The following is a 13764-nucleotide window of genomic DNA, read 5'->3' as shown; positions in this document are numbered from 1 at the left end:
TCTCCTATTGAGGGGTCAACACAAGATAAAAACTCGCGAGAGCGGGAGTCTCAGAAATAAGACAAATTGGAACAATAAAGTACCTAATTACCCTTATATTTTATTAAATATTAAGAAAATTTTGACTTTTTCACTATTTCCTAAACAAATTACTCCCTTCTTATAATTCCATTTTTCCGATGGATGTTAGACCTAATTTTTTTTAGTAATATTTAATCTCCAAGGAGATCATTAATTTGTAAAAATATAAATTTTAAAAACTAAAACAAAAAAAAAATTAAAAAAAATATCTAGACCATTTATTTTATTTTTTATTTTTTATTTTTTTTAAGGACCGGGATCCAAACTTAAGATAGGAGTTTTATGCCGTGGGGGACACAAGCGTAGAAATGCGTCTTCCAAATGCATACGATGATTTTCCAATAAATAATATTTGAAAAAATTTCACTTAGAAGACTTTGTTTTCTTATGCCCATTATATTTGCATGCATGTAGGTGCGGATCGGTAGGATACATCGGCCACCTAGTTCTAATTTGGATTGTTATATGAACGGTGAAAATCGGTGATTCGACGAACCAAAAAGTAAAAATAAAAACACAAAGAAAGAGAAGGATACCCAAAGCCAATTCTAATCAAGTATCATCACATAATAATTGAAAAATCTCGATTCATATCGGCAATTTCCGATTCAAATTTTCCGTTTTTTAAATCACACATACATGAGCAAGAGTTCGGTAAAAACACTATGAGTAAGTTTTTAGGAATTCATTGTCCAAGTGATAATTACGTGGTGTAGTTTTTTAAAAGGAAGAGGCTTTTTTCAAAATAAAGAAATCTATATCTTATTTACCAAACAAGAAGGGATTGTATATAATGAGACCACTTAGTTTTGATACAAGAAGATCACAATTATTTACAACCATCTCATGTAAATTTTGATAGTTTGGATGCGTCAACAAGTACTTTGAATTTTTTTTTGAAGTTTGAGTTTGGTCAATGGAGTAACTGCAGCTATCAAAACTCACATCCAATAATCAAGATTAATTGTAACCACCTTGTACTAAAGATAAATGATCTCATTGAATGCTTTTTCAAAAAAAAAAAATCTATGTATTAAATGGGCTTGTGCTTTATATAAATTTGCTGGTTATAATACGTAATTAGAGTGAATCTTTTTACTATTGAAATTTCTCTTTATTTTGATAGTTAAACGGTATGAAAAATTAATCAAATTTGAGTTCTTTGAAGTCTAAATATAATTTTCATCGAACAGGTGGTCCCCACCAAAAGCACTTATTTTGGCTTTTCTTTTTTAAAGGTTTTTTTTTACAAATTTGAGGTCAAATAAATCATATTAACACTTCTATTTTTGTTTTGACATTATTTTGGATATTTCCACTTTCCCCTCTAGCTTTCTCTTGCATGAGAACATTTATATAGTTTTATTTTGTACATATTGTTTTTTTAAGTGATAATATTTTTTGTCATTAGGAGGGGTGTAATATATCCATATGGGTGTGACATCATACACATGGAGTATTAAATGTCACTAGTGTGCTCCATATGTGTGATATCTCATCTAAATGATGTCATACATTTCATAATGACCAAAACTTCTTTTATTAAAAATAATAATTCATGTACAAAATAAAAATATAAATATCCAAAATTTATTGAATACAATGATAAATTACTTCATAGCGTGAGCACCCTAACATAACTCATATACATATAGGGTTTTACTAGGCTACACCATTTGTTGGTGTATACCTTTAAAGTTCTCAACATTTTTTGACACTTAGATACCATTACCGTATAGTGTTGTAACTTTTTGTTTAGAGATATTTTAAATAATTAATCAAGAATAAAGTAGAATTTTTTAAATAGAAACAAAAATATGTATTAACAATAGTGGACAATGCCATGATGGTATATGACATCACCCACAGGATATAATAATTATTTTAATTATTAATAAAATGTCACTACTTTTTATAAAAATATCTATTCTACCTATTTAAATTCAAAAAATAGCCTTACTTGAAAAGTTTTGTATTACAATTCAGAAGTATCTACATGTTAAAAAGTGTTGAGGATTTTAAAAGCACACACCATCAAGTGATGTAGCGTATGACAAAACCCATATATATATATATATATATATATATATATATATATGTGAATGAATGGTTTGGACATAATTCAAGATTATTTTAGTCATTTTTATTGGTTTGGTAGTAAGCAACAAATCTACGGCGGTCTTAAATAACCCGGCAAGTTCTTTTAAGAAACCTTTACCTTTTTGGCAACAAATCTGTCACTTTCAATAAGGAATCTGTGACCTCAATTGCTCAATTAAACTCCAGCACAAGGGATCACCTTCATATGAAGGAGCATACTGTCCATTTGCACCCTTAGGTACAAATCAAGTTGGGAGTATTTTCAAGACCCTTCTTTGTGAGGGTGTAACATATAGACCAATCTTAGGGAAAGAAAAAACACCTCAAATGGAACTCTCGTATAGATGTCCCTCAGAATTTCTTTTTTGGGATAAGTCAAAAGGGGAGAAGGCCCCTACCTATTTTTCATTAAGAGGTAAAAATAGAGAGTTTACTGCTAATCACTTTACATCCCTAGAGCATGGCACTTGTGTCAAATTATGAGTTAAAATAAGACAAATAAAATCCGATGGAAGAGGATACCAAATACTAGCTTTTAAACGAGATGTAACTGTCTTTGCAAGAATATCAGCCACCATATTAACCTCACAAACAAATGTGAGAGATAAACTACCTACAATTAGAAAGATGTTGGACAATTTGCTGCAATCGCATATAACTTCCATAATGTTTCCAAACTCAAAATTTACATTCTTATTCATTATTATTATCATCATCTAAGTCTTGTTCCAACTATTTGGCACTAGCAACACAAATATGTTTTATTGTTTTGTACTATCAAGGGTCATACCCTCGATCAGATTCATGGCACGTAATAAGTTGTAGTAAAAATTTTATGTTGCCCACTAACCTAACACATCCTTCCTTTCTCATCTAAGCTTGGGATTGGCATGACCGATACTCCCATGGTTGAGTTAAAATTGACATTTTTATTGGTTTAAAAATATTCATCGGTGATTCTTAGATGGATCCCACAGTTTCATAACAAAAAAAAGGAAAATCCTATGAGATACCTCTTTTTTGTGCGGTAGTTAATGCACGATATGCTCCCTTAGGAGCATTTAAACTCACTAATAACTTCATACAACATTGCCCTTGCACGTTACTCCAAAGCAGTGTGTACCTACAGAGTGCCCCGGCAGGAGCACGCTATCCATCTTTTGGACATAACAAAAGATGAAGCTCAAGAGTCCCACCACCAGAAGAGAATAGAGGGTCATGATATTATGGTACCAAATATGCATTCGTCAAATGTGAACCGTCCATTCGAAAAACGAAGATCTTTAACCGTCTAATTAAAAGAACTCTTTGTGAAAATACACTATACCCCACGGAATCATGTGGTTGGGTTCACACTAGTATCATTTTCCATGAAAAAGGGGTTGGAGCATTCGAGTGGATCTTCTTCTCTCTCTCTAGTGCACTAATCGACATACTTATGCTAACTGCTAATCGACATACTTATGCTAACTACTTCATTATATCACCTCTCTCTCTCACTCTCTCCATACACTCTCTCACTAATCACCCTAGTTATACTAATCTCTTTGTTACAGTTAGTTAGACCACATGATGTATAATTTTTGGATCCCTACCAACCTGGTTCTTTGTCGGAACTGGAATCTGTCTGACTCAAAGGATTCACTTGGTTCCGCCAAGGAACTTTTGCAAGTTTGTTAGGCAATTAGGTGATCCGGATCGACCCATTTGCTAATTGCCACTTTTTATCTCTCTCTCATCACCCTAATTATGCTAGACCATGGCATTCTCTCTCTCTCATGCAGTAGTTATGCTAATTACATCATATAGACCATTACATCATCGTATGTATACAAGCAATTGGAAGGGATTATGCTTTGCTGAACTGTTTTAAATGAAGAGTGAAATCATGATTACATTCCAAAGCGTTAATTGCGGTGCCCATCTGCAATGATTTAAGATAAAGCATCTCTCCATTCATTTCTTTGGTGGACCTGATTCAGACAAGTCTATCTATCACAATTCTCTCTCTCTACATATTTATAATGAAAAAAAAGCTATATGAGGTATCAACCTTATATTGTCAATTTTATATTGCGGAAGTTTGAAAAATCTACAATTGATCATCTCGACCTAAAGATGTATAGATATAAAAAAAAAAGGTTCTAAATCTTTAAATAGATATATTATCTAAACCATTCAATTTTATAAACTCTAAGTTATTTATAGATTTATTCTATCTACACCATTTTTTAAGTTTTTAAATTTATAAATAGAATTGTAGGTCATCCTAAAGGTTTTCGACATAAGAACCACATATTTTAACAAGGTTTAGAGGTGCGTCCTACTTTGATCATTTAAGGTTGACTCCTTACACAAACCATATCCATTTTTAATTCATGCATCTCAAGGTCAAAATGGTAGGCCATTAAACTTTTTAGCACCTAAACAATCTTTGTTTGAGGCTCTTTAAGATGTGACTTTACTACATGAGTATGATATAATTTTTTCATTTACATACATATATACAATTCTAACACGAACCTTTGCAATTTTAAGGGTTGTGAATTGCAGATTATCTTTCATGTTGATGACGTCACAACTCTCCTAATGACCAAAAATACTCTTATTAAAAAAAACTCCATATACAAAAACAAGAGTATATAGGTGACCCCAAAAGAAAAAGAATAGAAAGAGAAAATCTATGGTTCCTATTTCCATGGGAACTCCTAAAACAAATAGGCATTTAAAAAATCCAAATATAAAGCGCAAAGAAGGAAATATTAAATACCTAGTAGAATTTAAAATCCTAAATATTAAATACCTAGTAGAATTTGAAATTAGGATTTCAGCATGCACTTATAAGAAAAAGGGATTCTTGCTCCACTTCAACCTAAAAGATAGGCATCACATGGAAATCATAAAGGAGAGGTTACATATGGGGCCATCAAGCATATCAACCAGATTCCTTTTTGAGCAAACTACATGACAGATTAAACAGCCTCAACAAGAAAGCTTAATTTCTCAAGAATTGGGTTTTTGGACTTGAGTGGGTTAGCAGTTGATGTCTGCTGCGCTACATGTTCAGTTCGATTTCTATTATATCTAATGTGAAATCAGATAGTTTGGTTGTATCATACAGTTCAAAAAAAAAAAAATTGAACTTTTGAGCTTGGTCAATGAAATAAATGCAGTCACTTAATTTCACATCCAATTATCAACATTAATTGTGATCACTTTGTACCAAAGGTAAATAGTCTCATTATATAACTTCCCAAAAATAAAAGAGAGACGCTTCATATCGACTTTAAAATAATATTCTATATGTCATACTCCCTTGGGAAAAGACAAAGGTCCTTTTTTTTTTAGTTGGGAAAATTTTGCTATAATAATGGTGTTTAAGAGAAAAAAGAAAAAGATTTTGATTTCTGAACATTTAGTTTTGCTATCTAAAATTGGACCTTTTTGTTAAGGAGAAGTACACAGTATGCAATTTAGTATTGGTATAAGGAGGTTGCAATCAACCTTAGTTCTTGAATGTGAAATTACAAGCTGAAGTGTCTCATTGATAGGGCTCAAATTCTAAAAGAATTTCCTTTATTTTTAATTTTGTGACACACTCATACTCGAATTCAAAGGGAAACGCATTGAATTTTATGCCATATACTAAGTTGTTAGATTTCTAGGAGCCATTAATGATTGTCACCTACTTGTACAAAGATAAGAACAAAATGTCCACAATTAAAAGTTCTTTTTATAGGCATATACAGAGTTATGGTTTTTGTTTTTTTTTTTCTGTTTTAAAATTGGCCACTACTTTTATAAGGTTAAATCCTAAAATTTTGGGTCCCGAAAACAATGCTAGACATGGTTTTATCTGAGGGAGTAAATGCATAATATACACATGTTGACCACACATCCATTTTTCTTAGTAAAATTTTGAATAAATCTATCTTTTCTTTTTAAATCAGAGATTTAAGTGGTAGCAATTAATCACACATTTAATTAATGATTCCCACAAAACGCGTTTGGCGGGAGAATCTTTCACAAATCTATCTTTTCTTTTTTTAGGATGAGGTTTCTATAAGGCCTAGGTTTTACGAAAACAAAACAAATCTTCATCCGGAATGCACTTTCAGCAACAAAAATCATCGTGATGGCTTAAGTTCCAACACCGATAATAAAATTCAAAACTCAAAAAATGGTACAGATCTTACAGATCTATGAGCATTTATTTTTAAGGTGAAATAGATGATCTAGATAATTTGTTACAATATACACTATTTTTAGAGCTTGAAATTCTCTTTTTTTTTTTTCACGACCTCAATGTTCAAGCCAAGATGACTGTGGTAAAAGTTTTCTAATACTTAAATTGTAATTTTCGATGAGTTATAAGGTAAGGCTTTACTTGTTTTGATAGAGCTGCAGCCGTATCAAACTATTTTCCATCTTTTTAATCACACATCTAAGTAATAACACTAGTTGATGGAGGTTTTCCACCAACTCCAAGGGAGGAAAGGGACAAAGTAGAAGTAGGATCCAAGGTTACTTGGCCTAAAAGAAAACAAAAAGAGATGGTCTGTCCCACTTAATATGCTTTTTGTAGAGAGAGAAAAAATTGCTTTTTATAAAGAGAGAGAAAAACAATTGTAACACAAAGTAGAGTGAAGGGATGAAAAATGTTGTTCTCATCACTCCAATCCCTTAGACTTTCTTTGTTCTTTCCACATGCACATGAAGTAGACATAAAATTTGGTATCCATCTTACAGTGGGATACCACCTAGCTTATCACATAAAATTAGTTATGCCAAAAAGATTTTCTACTCCTGCAGGGGTATATTTTTCATTTACTCTCTCGGGCAAAATTTACTCTGAGGATTTTGACCTCAAATTTTGGAAATGTGATCTCTAGAAGCTAGGAAACAACCTCAAAGGAAAAGAAATTAACTCTCACCCTTTGTATGCCTAAAAATATATATCATTCAAAGATCGCGAGTAACCATCCAATTTTTCAAGGAATGATCTAGATGATTATAAACTCAAAACACAAATTTTTTTTTTTTAAATAATCGTTTAGCTATAATTAAATGGACCCTATTTATTTATTTTTTAAAATTTTTAAAAAAGCCTCCAAGTTAGTGTTTTGCTCAAGAGGGTAAAAGTATGGTGTGCTCCTGACGGAGCATAGTGCACACTCTCTAATGCTATTTTTTTAGTTATTGTTAAAGCAGTATGTACTATATATAGTATTCATAGTTATGAAAAATTATATGAAATTCAACATTAATACGAACAAAAGGTTGTTATGAGATTTAGAACCCTTCAGTGATCATCTCGACCTTGAGGTTCATATATATGAAAAAAATGATTTCAAGTTCTGAAAATAATATTTCAAAACATATTACTTGAATTGTCCATTTTCAAGTGTTTATGGATTTGTTTGATTATTATTATTTTTTTATCTTTAAATTTTATAATTAAAGGTGAAAATAGATTTTCAAACAATTGTCGAGATTTCTGACCCTTGAACTGCAGGTTCGAGAGGGGTTAACGATGCGCCTTACTTTGATTGTTTAAAGTTGACGCCCCATGGTAACATCTTTTAGCTATTATTTGGACAGAGACTACTCTACAATTGCTTTCCACCCTGGATAAATAGACCGGACTGATGTTTTCTAAGTTATGGAATCTAGAAGAAAAAAATAGGTGGGCTAAGAGAGAGATGGTCATGTACTAGGTAAATGAGATAAGATTTTTTTTTTTTTTTTTTTTGAAGGTTTTGAGAAAAAAGATTTACACGATTAGAGAGATAGAAGATTAATGTATTGGGGGGAGGAGATACGTGGAGAGAGAGAAATGTTTCCTAAGTTATGGTATCTAGAAGAGAAAAAATTGGTGGGATAAGGCATGTGCTAGGCATATAATATAAGAGATTTTTTTTTAGGTTTTGAGAAAAAATTTTATATGATTGAGAGAGAGAGAGATTTGGAAGATATAGAAGAGAAAAATTAAGTGGGATAAGGTATATGCTTGGTATATGAGATAATAGATTTGTTTCGAAATGTTTTGGTACAAAAGATTTAAATGATTATAATTTGGAGAGAGAGAAGATTAAGTGTTAGGGGGGAGATAAATGTTTATGGGATCTAAAAGAGGGTATTTTTTTTCTAAAAAGAAATTTATTCACATACGGACTTTATATAAATAGGAAAAATACGGTTTGCTCTTTTTATATGCGAATATATAACCCAGGTCAGTAAACCTGACTTTTTGATTTTTTTTTGACAAATCCACTGATCACATTCTAATTTTTTTTTTTCATTGGTAAGGCAGTCCAAGGTTCTTTTTCTTTCTTTAAAAAAATGAACTGGCAAGGCAATACGAGGTCCTTATCCTCGGACCGCTATTTCTTTTAGCATTTTGGTACGAGGATGGGACCTCGAACCGCTCTTTAGACTTTAAAAAGTATGAGCTGCAAGGGCTGTCCAATGTCCCCAACCTCGAACGGTTATTTCTTTTAATATTTTGGTCCGAGGATGGGGCCCTAGAACCGCTCTCTAGTCTAAAAAAAATGAACTGCCAGGGCAAGTCCGAGGTCCCCATCCTCGGACCGCTATTTTTTAAAAAATTTATGGTCTAAGGATGAGGACCACGAACTGCTCCCTAGACTTAAAAAAAATGAATTGTCAAGGGGGTCCGAGGATTTGAACCTTGGACCGTTTGGGAAGTGGCCCAAACCTTCGGGTACTGCCTTACCAATAAAAATAAATGAAAACGTGTTTTAAGGATAGCATCAGATTGATGGGTAATTTTATCCAAAAAAAAAGTTGGATTTATCGACCTTGATTGTAATATTCGCATATAAGAAGAGCATACGGTATTTTTCCTACTTATATACGTAATTAATACAAAAAAGTAAAGACACCTACTTATATATGCAATTAATGCAAAAAAGTAAAGCTACGAAAGAGCAAGGTGTTTGATTCTCTCACTAAATATGTAATAGATAATAGATAAAGACAAGTTTTCTATGCTTATCCTACAATATAAAACTTATATATTTCCCCTTATCCAACCGTCTATTCTGAATGGAGGGCTAAGGTTGCCCCAATCACAATGCACATCTCTACACAATTTTATTTTTGACTTTTTTTTCTATATACTATTTTGACACCAAATTTTGGAAGTCCAATCCTCTATTAAACTCGCACTAGCAAAAACTATAAAAAAAAATATTTTCAATAAAATAAAATAACCAAAATACCTCTAAAAATTTTAAGAGGTATTTTGGTCATTATATTTTATCAAAAAATTATTTTTAATATTTTTTATAAGTGTGTCCCAATTAGAAGATGACACATACCAAATTTCATATTCATACAATTTGTGTAAAAAAAATTAAAAATAAAATATTTTGAGACATCGGATCTAAGATCAACCTGTGAATGGCTCTCTCAATCAAAATTGGACAGTTGGATGGTATGAGAAGCATAGATCTTCTGTGCTATGGAGAGAAGTATAAAAACCTTTCCTGTATAATAAGCACATTTGCACCTCTTTGTCTTTCTAGAGTGCGAAGCTATCAAAGTTTGGAGAGAGAAAGTAAACCCAACTCTCCTCTTGGACCCTCACTTAGACACATGTATAGATTTAACACATGGCATAGGAAATATTGAATCGACAATTGATTTTATGCTTGTTCTGATTTGAGCATATGATCCGGTTCCTTTAATTGGATTGCATATGTCTTCATAAAGAATTATCCTGGCCGTAATCTTGGAAGGAAGAATTATTGCCAAACAAAATCAAGAAATGCCATAATGTTCTCTAATGCCAACTTTAATGATACTTTTACTTCTGAGATTGTGTTTCATTTTTGGGTGCAGTTGGCATACAGGTCCATCCGTAGGTGTAGAGTAAAGGTCCACCTTCAAATTTTATCATGATAGATAATTTTGAGGTAAAATGTTCTTAGGATTATCTCAAAATCTATTTTTATATCTAATTATAAAATTTTAAATTTAAAAAATGGTTAAAATCAAGTAGATCGATAAACATATGAAAATCTTGAAAATGGACGGTGTACATAATATGTTGTAAAATGCATTATTTCTGAGACTTAAAATCTTTTTATTTTTCATAGTCATACATATGTCGAGATGATCAATCAAAAGGTTTTTCAGCATTAAAACTACCTTTTCCGATGGATTTTTTGGGAGCATCCGTAGTTCTACATTATAAGGTAGCATCCTTATATAAACTTTTTCCTTCATTTTTTGACATTAAAAATGCGGTGAACATCGAATGAACCTAGATCACGAACATCTGATCATCACCCCTAGAGCAATGCATGTGTTAATTGTTTGAGTAGAGGATGGGTTTCAAAACAGTTTGATGTCAAATTTGAAGCCTAAACATTTTTATAGGAGTTAAGATAATTTTGACTGTGTAGTTATACTTTTAAGATTTTTTACTGAAGTTAAGTTGATCAAGTGCAACCAATGTATTAATCTTGATCTTTCACCAATTTTTAGTTGTTATTTGATGAATAACAAATGGTTTCTTCCTATGCTTAAAATCTGCTAATTTTTTGACCAGGTTTGAGTAAGCCCCAAAATTGGCTACAGGTAGGGCTCTCAACCACTTCTACACTTTCATTACTGCTTTCAATCACTTCCTACCCAATTCAAATCAGTAATGGTTTATCCATAGTGAAATATACTCTTTTATAAATACGAAGCTCCATTTCATTCAAAAGAAGAGAAATTTTTCAAGAGAGGACAACTCTGCAGAAATTTGTTTACAGGCTTTTTTTATGTTCCATATATTCTGAATTTTGCAATTCTCTGTTGTTTCTCATTATTTTCAGAGACATTAATTCCAGAACCTAGATCAAGTTGTGATAAGTAAGTAGGACCCATGTATTCCTCGAAATTTTCTTTAAGAGTGGATTAACATGCCTTTTAGTCATGGTGACCACAGTTCAAAACATATCTAAAATCCCTAACTCGAAAACCCTCTCTCTCTCTCGTTTATATACCTTCAGATCGATTCAAAGCTTCATCTGAAGCGTTCAACTGACTTTTAAATATTGGGCATGGCTTTCTATGATTTTCGATGAGTTCCATTGAACAAAATTGCTGGTTGAAATTTTGACAGCAATTAGTTGATAACTTCATTATTTTTTCACCACTGTTAAGACCAGAAACAATATCCTCTCGATTCAAACCTTGGCAGGCTCTTGTCTAAAGAAAAAACCAGGTTTGGACAGAAGTTAGTCAAAACCATTGTTTAATGGAAAAAGTTTATATAAGGTTGCAATCTTATATGTAGAATTATGGATTCACTTCAAAAATCCATCGGAAAAGGTAGTTTTAATGTTGAAAAATCCTTTGATTGATCATCTCGACATCGAGATGTATGACTATGAAAAATAAAATAATTTTAAGTCTCAAAAATAGTGCATTTTACAACATATTATCTACATTGTCTATTTTCAAGTTTTCATATATTTATAGATCTACTTGATTTTAACCATTTTTGAAATTTAAAATTTTATAATTAGATATAAAAATAGTAGGCATCCGTCTGCTAACTGCACCCTTGTTTAATTGATTGGATTTGCTACTTTTGAAATGTCAAACCATTTAAATAAGGGAAAAGTTTATATAGAGCCGAGGCTCTAAACAATCAAATTGGAGCCTACCTCAAAAATTTCACTGGAAAAACTTGTTTTGATGCCCTAATATTCTCAAATTGATCATCGGACATGAGAAAAAAATGGATTTCAAACTTTTGGAAATAATGCACTTTGTAACACATTTTTGACCGTCAATTTTCAAGTTTTTTAAGTTTTCATCGATCTGCTCGATCTACACTATTTTTTATGATTTAAATTTTATAATTAAAAATAAAAATATATTTTAAGGTTATCACCCAATATTGAAACCACATTTCTCATAACTATTTGAAGGTGGGCTCTAATTTGATTGTTTAGAGCCTCGGCTCTATACAAACCGCACCCAATAAATAAAGTTGTGCTGTTTTAGGTAATATCTCTTTTATATATCTGTAAACTATCATTCCCATTTTTTTTTTTTAACATTTTTCAAATTCAGCCTAATCGATTTGACCAGTGGACGTATGGTTGAACTAGCTTTTAATTTCACCAGACCTTTTACCGATTCGGTGGGTGGTCCGATCCTGATTTTACTACTTTATTTAAACACCTTTTCTTTGGGGTGGGACACTCGTTCTCTACTGAAACTTTGGCCTCACCATGGTTTCTTCTACATCACTTTCTATGATGTGATTTTATCCATAATTTCAATCAAATTTATGGGGTTTCAAGCATTTTATATGAGCTCAACCACATATAAGGCCCCGCAGTTACTTAAGAGTCGACCATAATCGATGACGATCTTTATATGAAAGGGACACAATCTCATGTAGATCAACTCACGAAATCATTCTTTACTCCATAAATGTTTGAAAACAAAGAAGGGAAAAGCAATCTCATTAAAAGTTAATTACAGTTGGAGAGACCTGTGATCATGGAACTGTTGTTACGATGGGGATGGGGATGGATATGTGGTGGACAACTAGCAACTTCCTTGAGAGCAGCTTACACATTAGCCTTTGGCATTGCCATTACATGCACCAGTGGCTCGATCTCTGAGCCACGAGAAGACGAGCTTGAACACGCAATCGACGTTCTCCGGTGGCTCTCCAATCAATTGGTGCCACATTCCTGGCAAAATCTTCAGTGTTTTATCGTGGCTCTGCACCCTCTCGTAGACAACCTCCGTTGCCTTAACATCACAGACATGGTCAGTATCGCCGTGCAAGATTAGCAGAGGGACACAGACTTCATAACTCCTTCTTTGTACTTCATCGCAGGCCTTTAGGAGCTCACGAGCGCTGGCAACACGTGGCAGCCCTCTGCATAAGTAGGGATCGGTCCTGATCAATTTCCTGAATGTTGGTTCCTTGTACGAGGCCTTCACTAGGGATTGTGTGGGGACTGCCTTCCATGTGGGCACCACGATGGAAGCCAGTGGGAGGAGCAGCTCCATTGGCCATGGCGGCATGAAACTTCGGGCGATGCCACACATCGGGCCGCTCAGGATTACCCCTTTCCAGACTCCAGGCTGCCGGAGGCTCACCAACAGAGCCAGTGCACCCCCGAGGGACTCCCCATACAAGAATGCCGGAAGGCCTGGTGCTTCAGCACGACTACAATTGAAGAATTCAATGCAGTCATCCAAGAGCCATTGGATATCTGGAATGTAGCCCCGGAGGCCTTCAGAGCGCCCATGGCCCTGTAGGTCCAAGGCATATACTGCAAAACCCTGCTTGACCATCGCAATGGCTGTCAGCTCCCAGGGCCCTCCACTGTGCACCATGAATCCATGGATCATGCACACGAGACCACACGGTCGACGACTCGAGCCAGCAGGTGCCCATGACTGGGTGTAGATGTCAAGGCCACGACGGTTGCGCATATGAGACTGGCGTCGAATGACTCCGTGCTTCTGGAGGAAGGGATCGTCGACGAACTCCGAGAAGGCCTCTTGGGCGCGTTCATGGATCGGGTAAGCCAT

General features: G+C 33.6%; 1 protein-coding gene across 1 annotated transcript; it reads right to left on the bottom strand.

Annotated features, from left to right (window-relative positions):
- Positions 1-12792: 12792 nt before the first annotated feature.
- LOC18435903 (caffeoylshikimate esterase) lies at positions 12793-13764 on the bottom strand. Its single transcript, XM_006845936.1, has one exon. It carries the CDS (start codon positions 13762-13764, stop codon positions 12793-12795), a length of 972 nt encoding a protein of 323 aa, XP_006845999.1.

The sequence above is a fragment of the Amborella trichopoda genome, chromosome 2 (genome assembly GCF_054954075.1).
Source record: "Amborella trichopoda isolate Santa Cruz 75 chromosome 2, AtrichopodaSantaCruz75HAP2 v2.0, whole genome shotgun sequence".
Lineage (NCBI taxonomy): Eukaryota > Viridiplantae > Streptophyta > Magnoliopsida > Amborellales > Amborellaceae > Amborella > Amborella trichopoda.
This window is presented reverse-complemented; position numbering and strand designations above follow the sequence as displayed.

Coding starts and splice junctions, on each gene's coding strand:
- LOC18435903 (XM_006845936.1), bottom strand. CDS start 13,764: ATGGCTTACCCGATCCATGAACGCGCCCAAGAGGCCTTCTCGGAGTTC.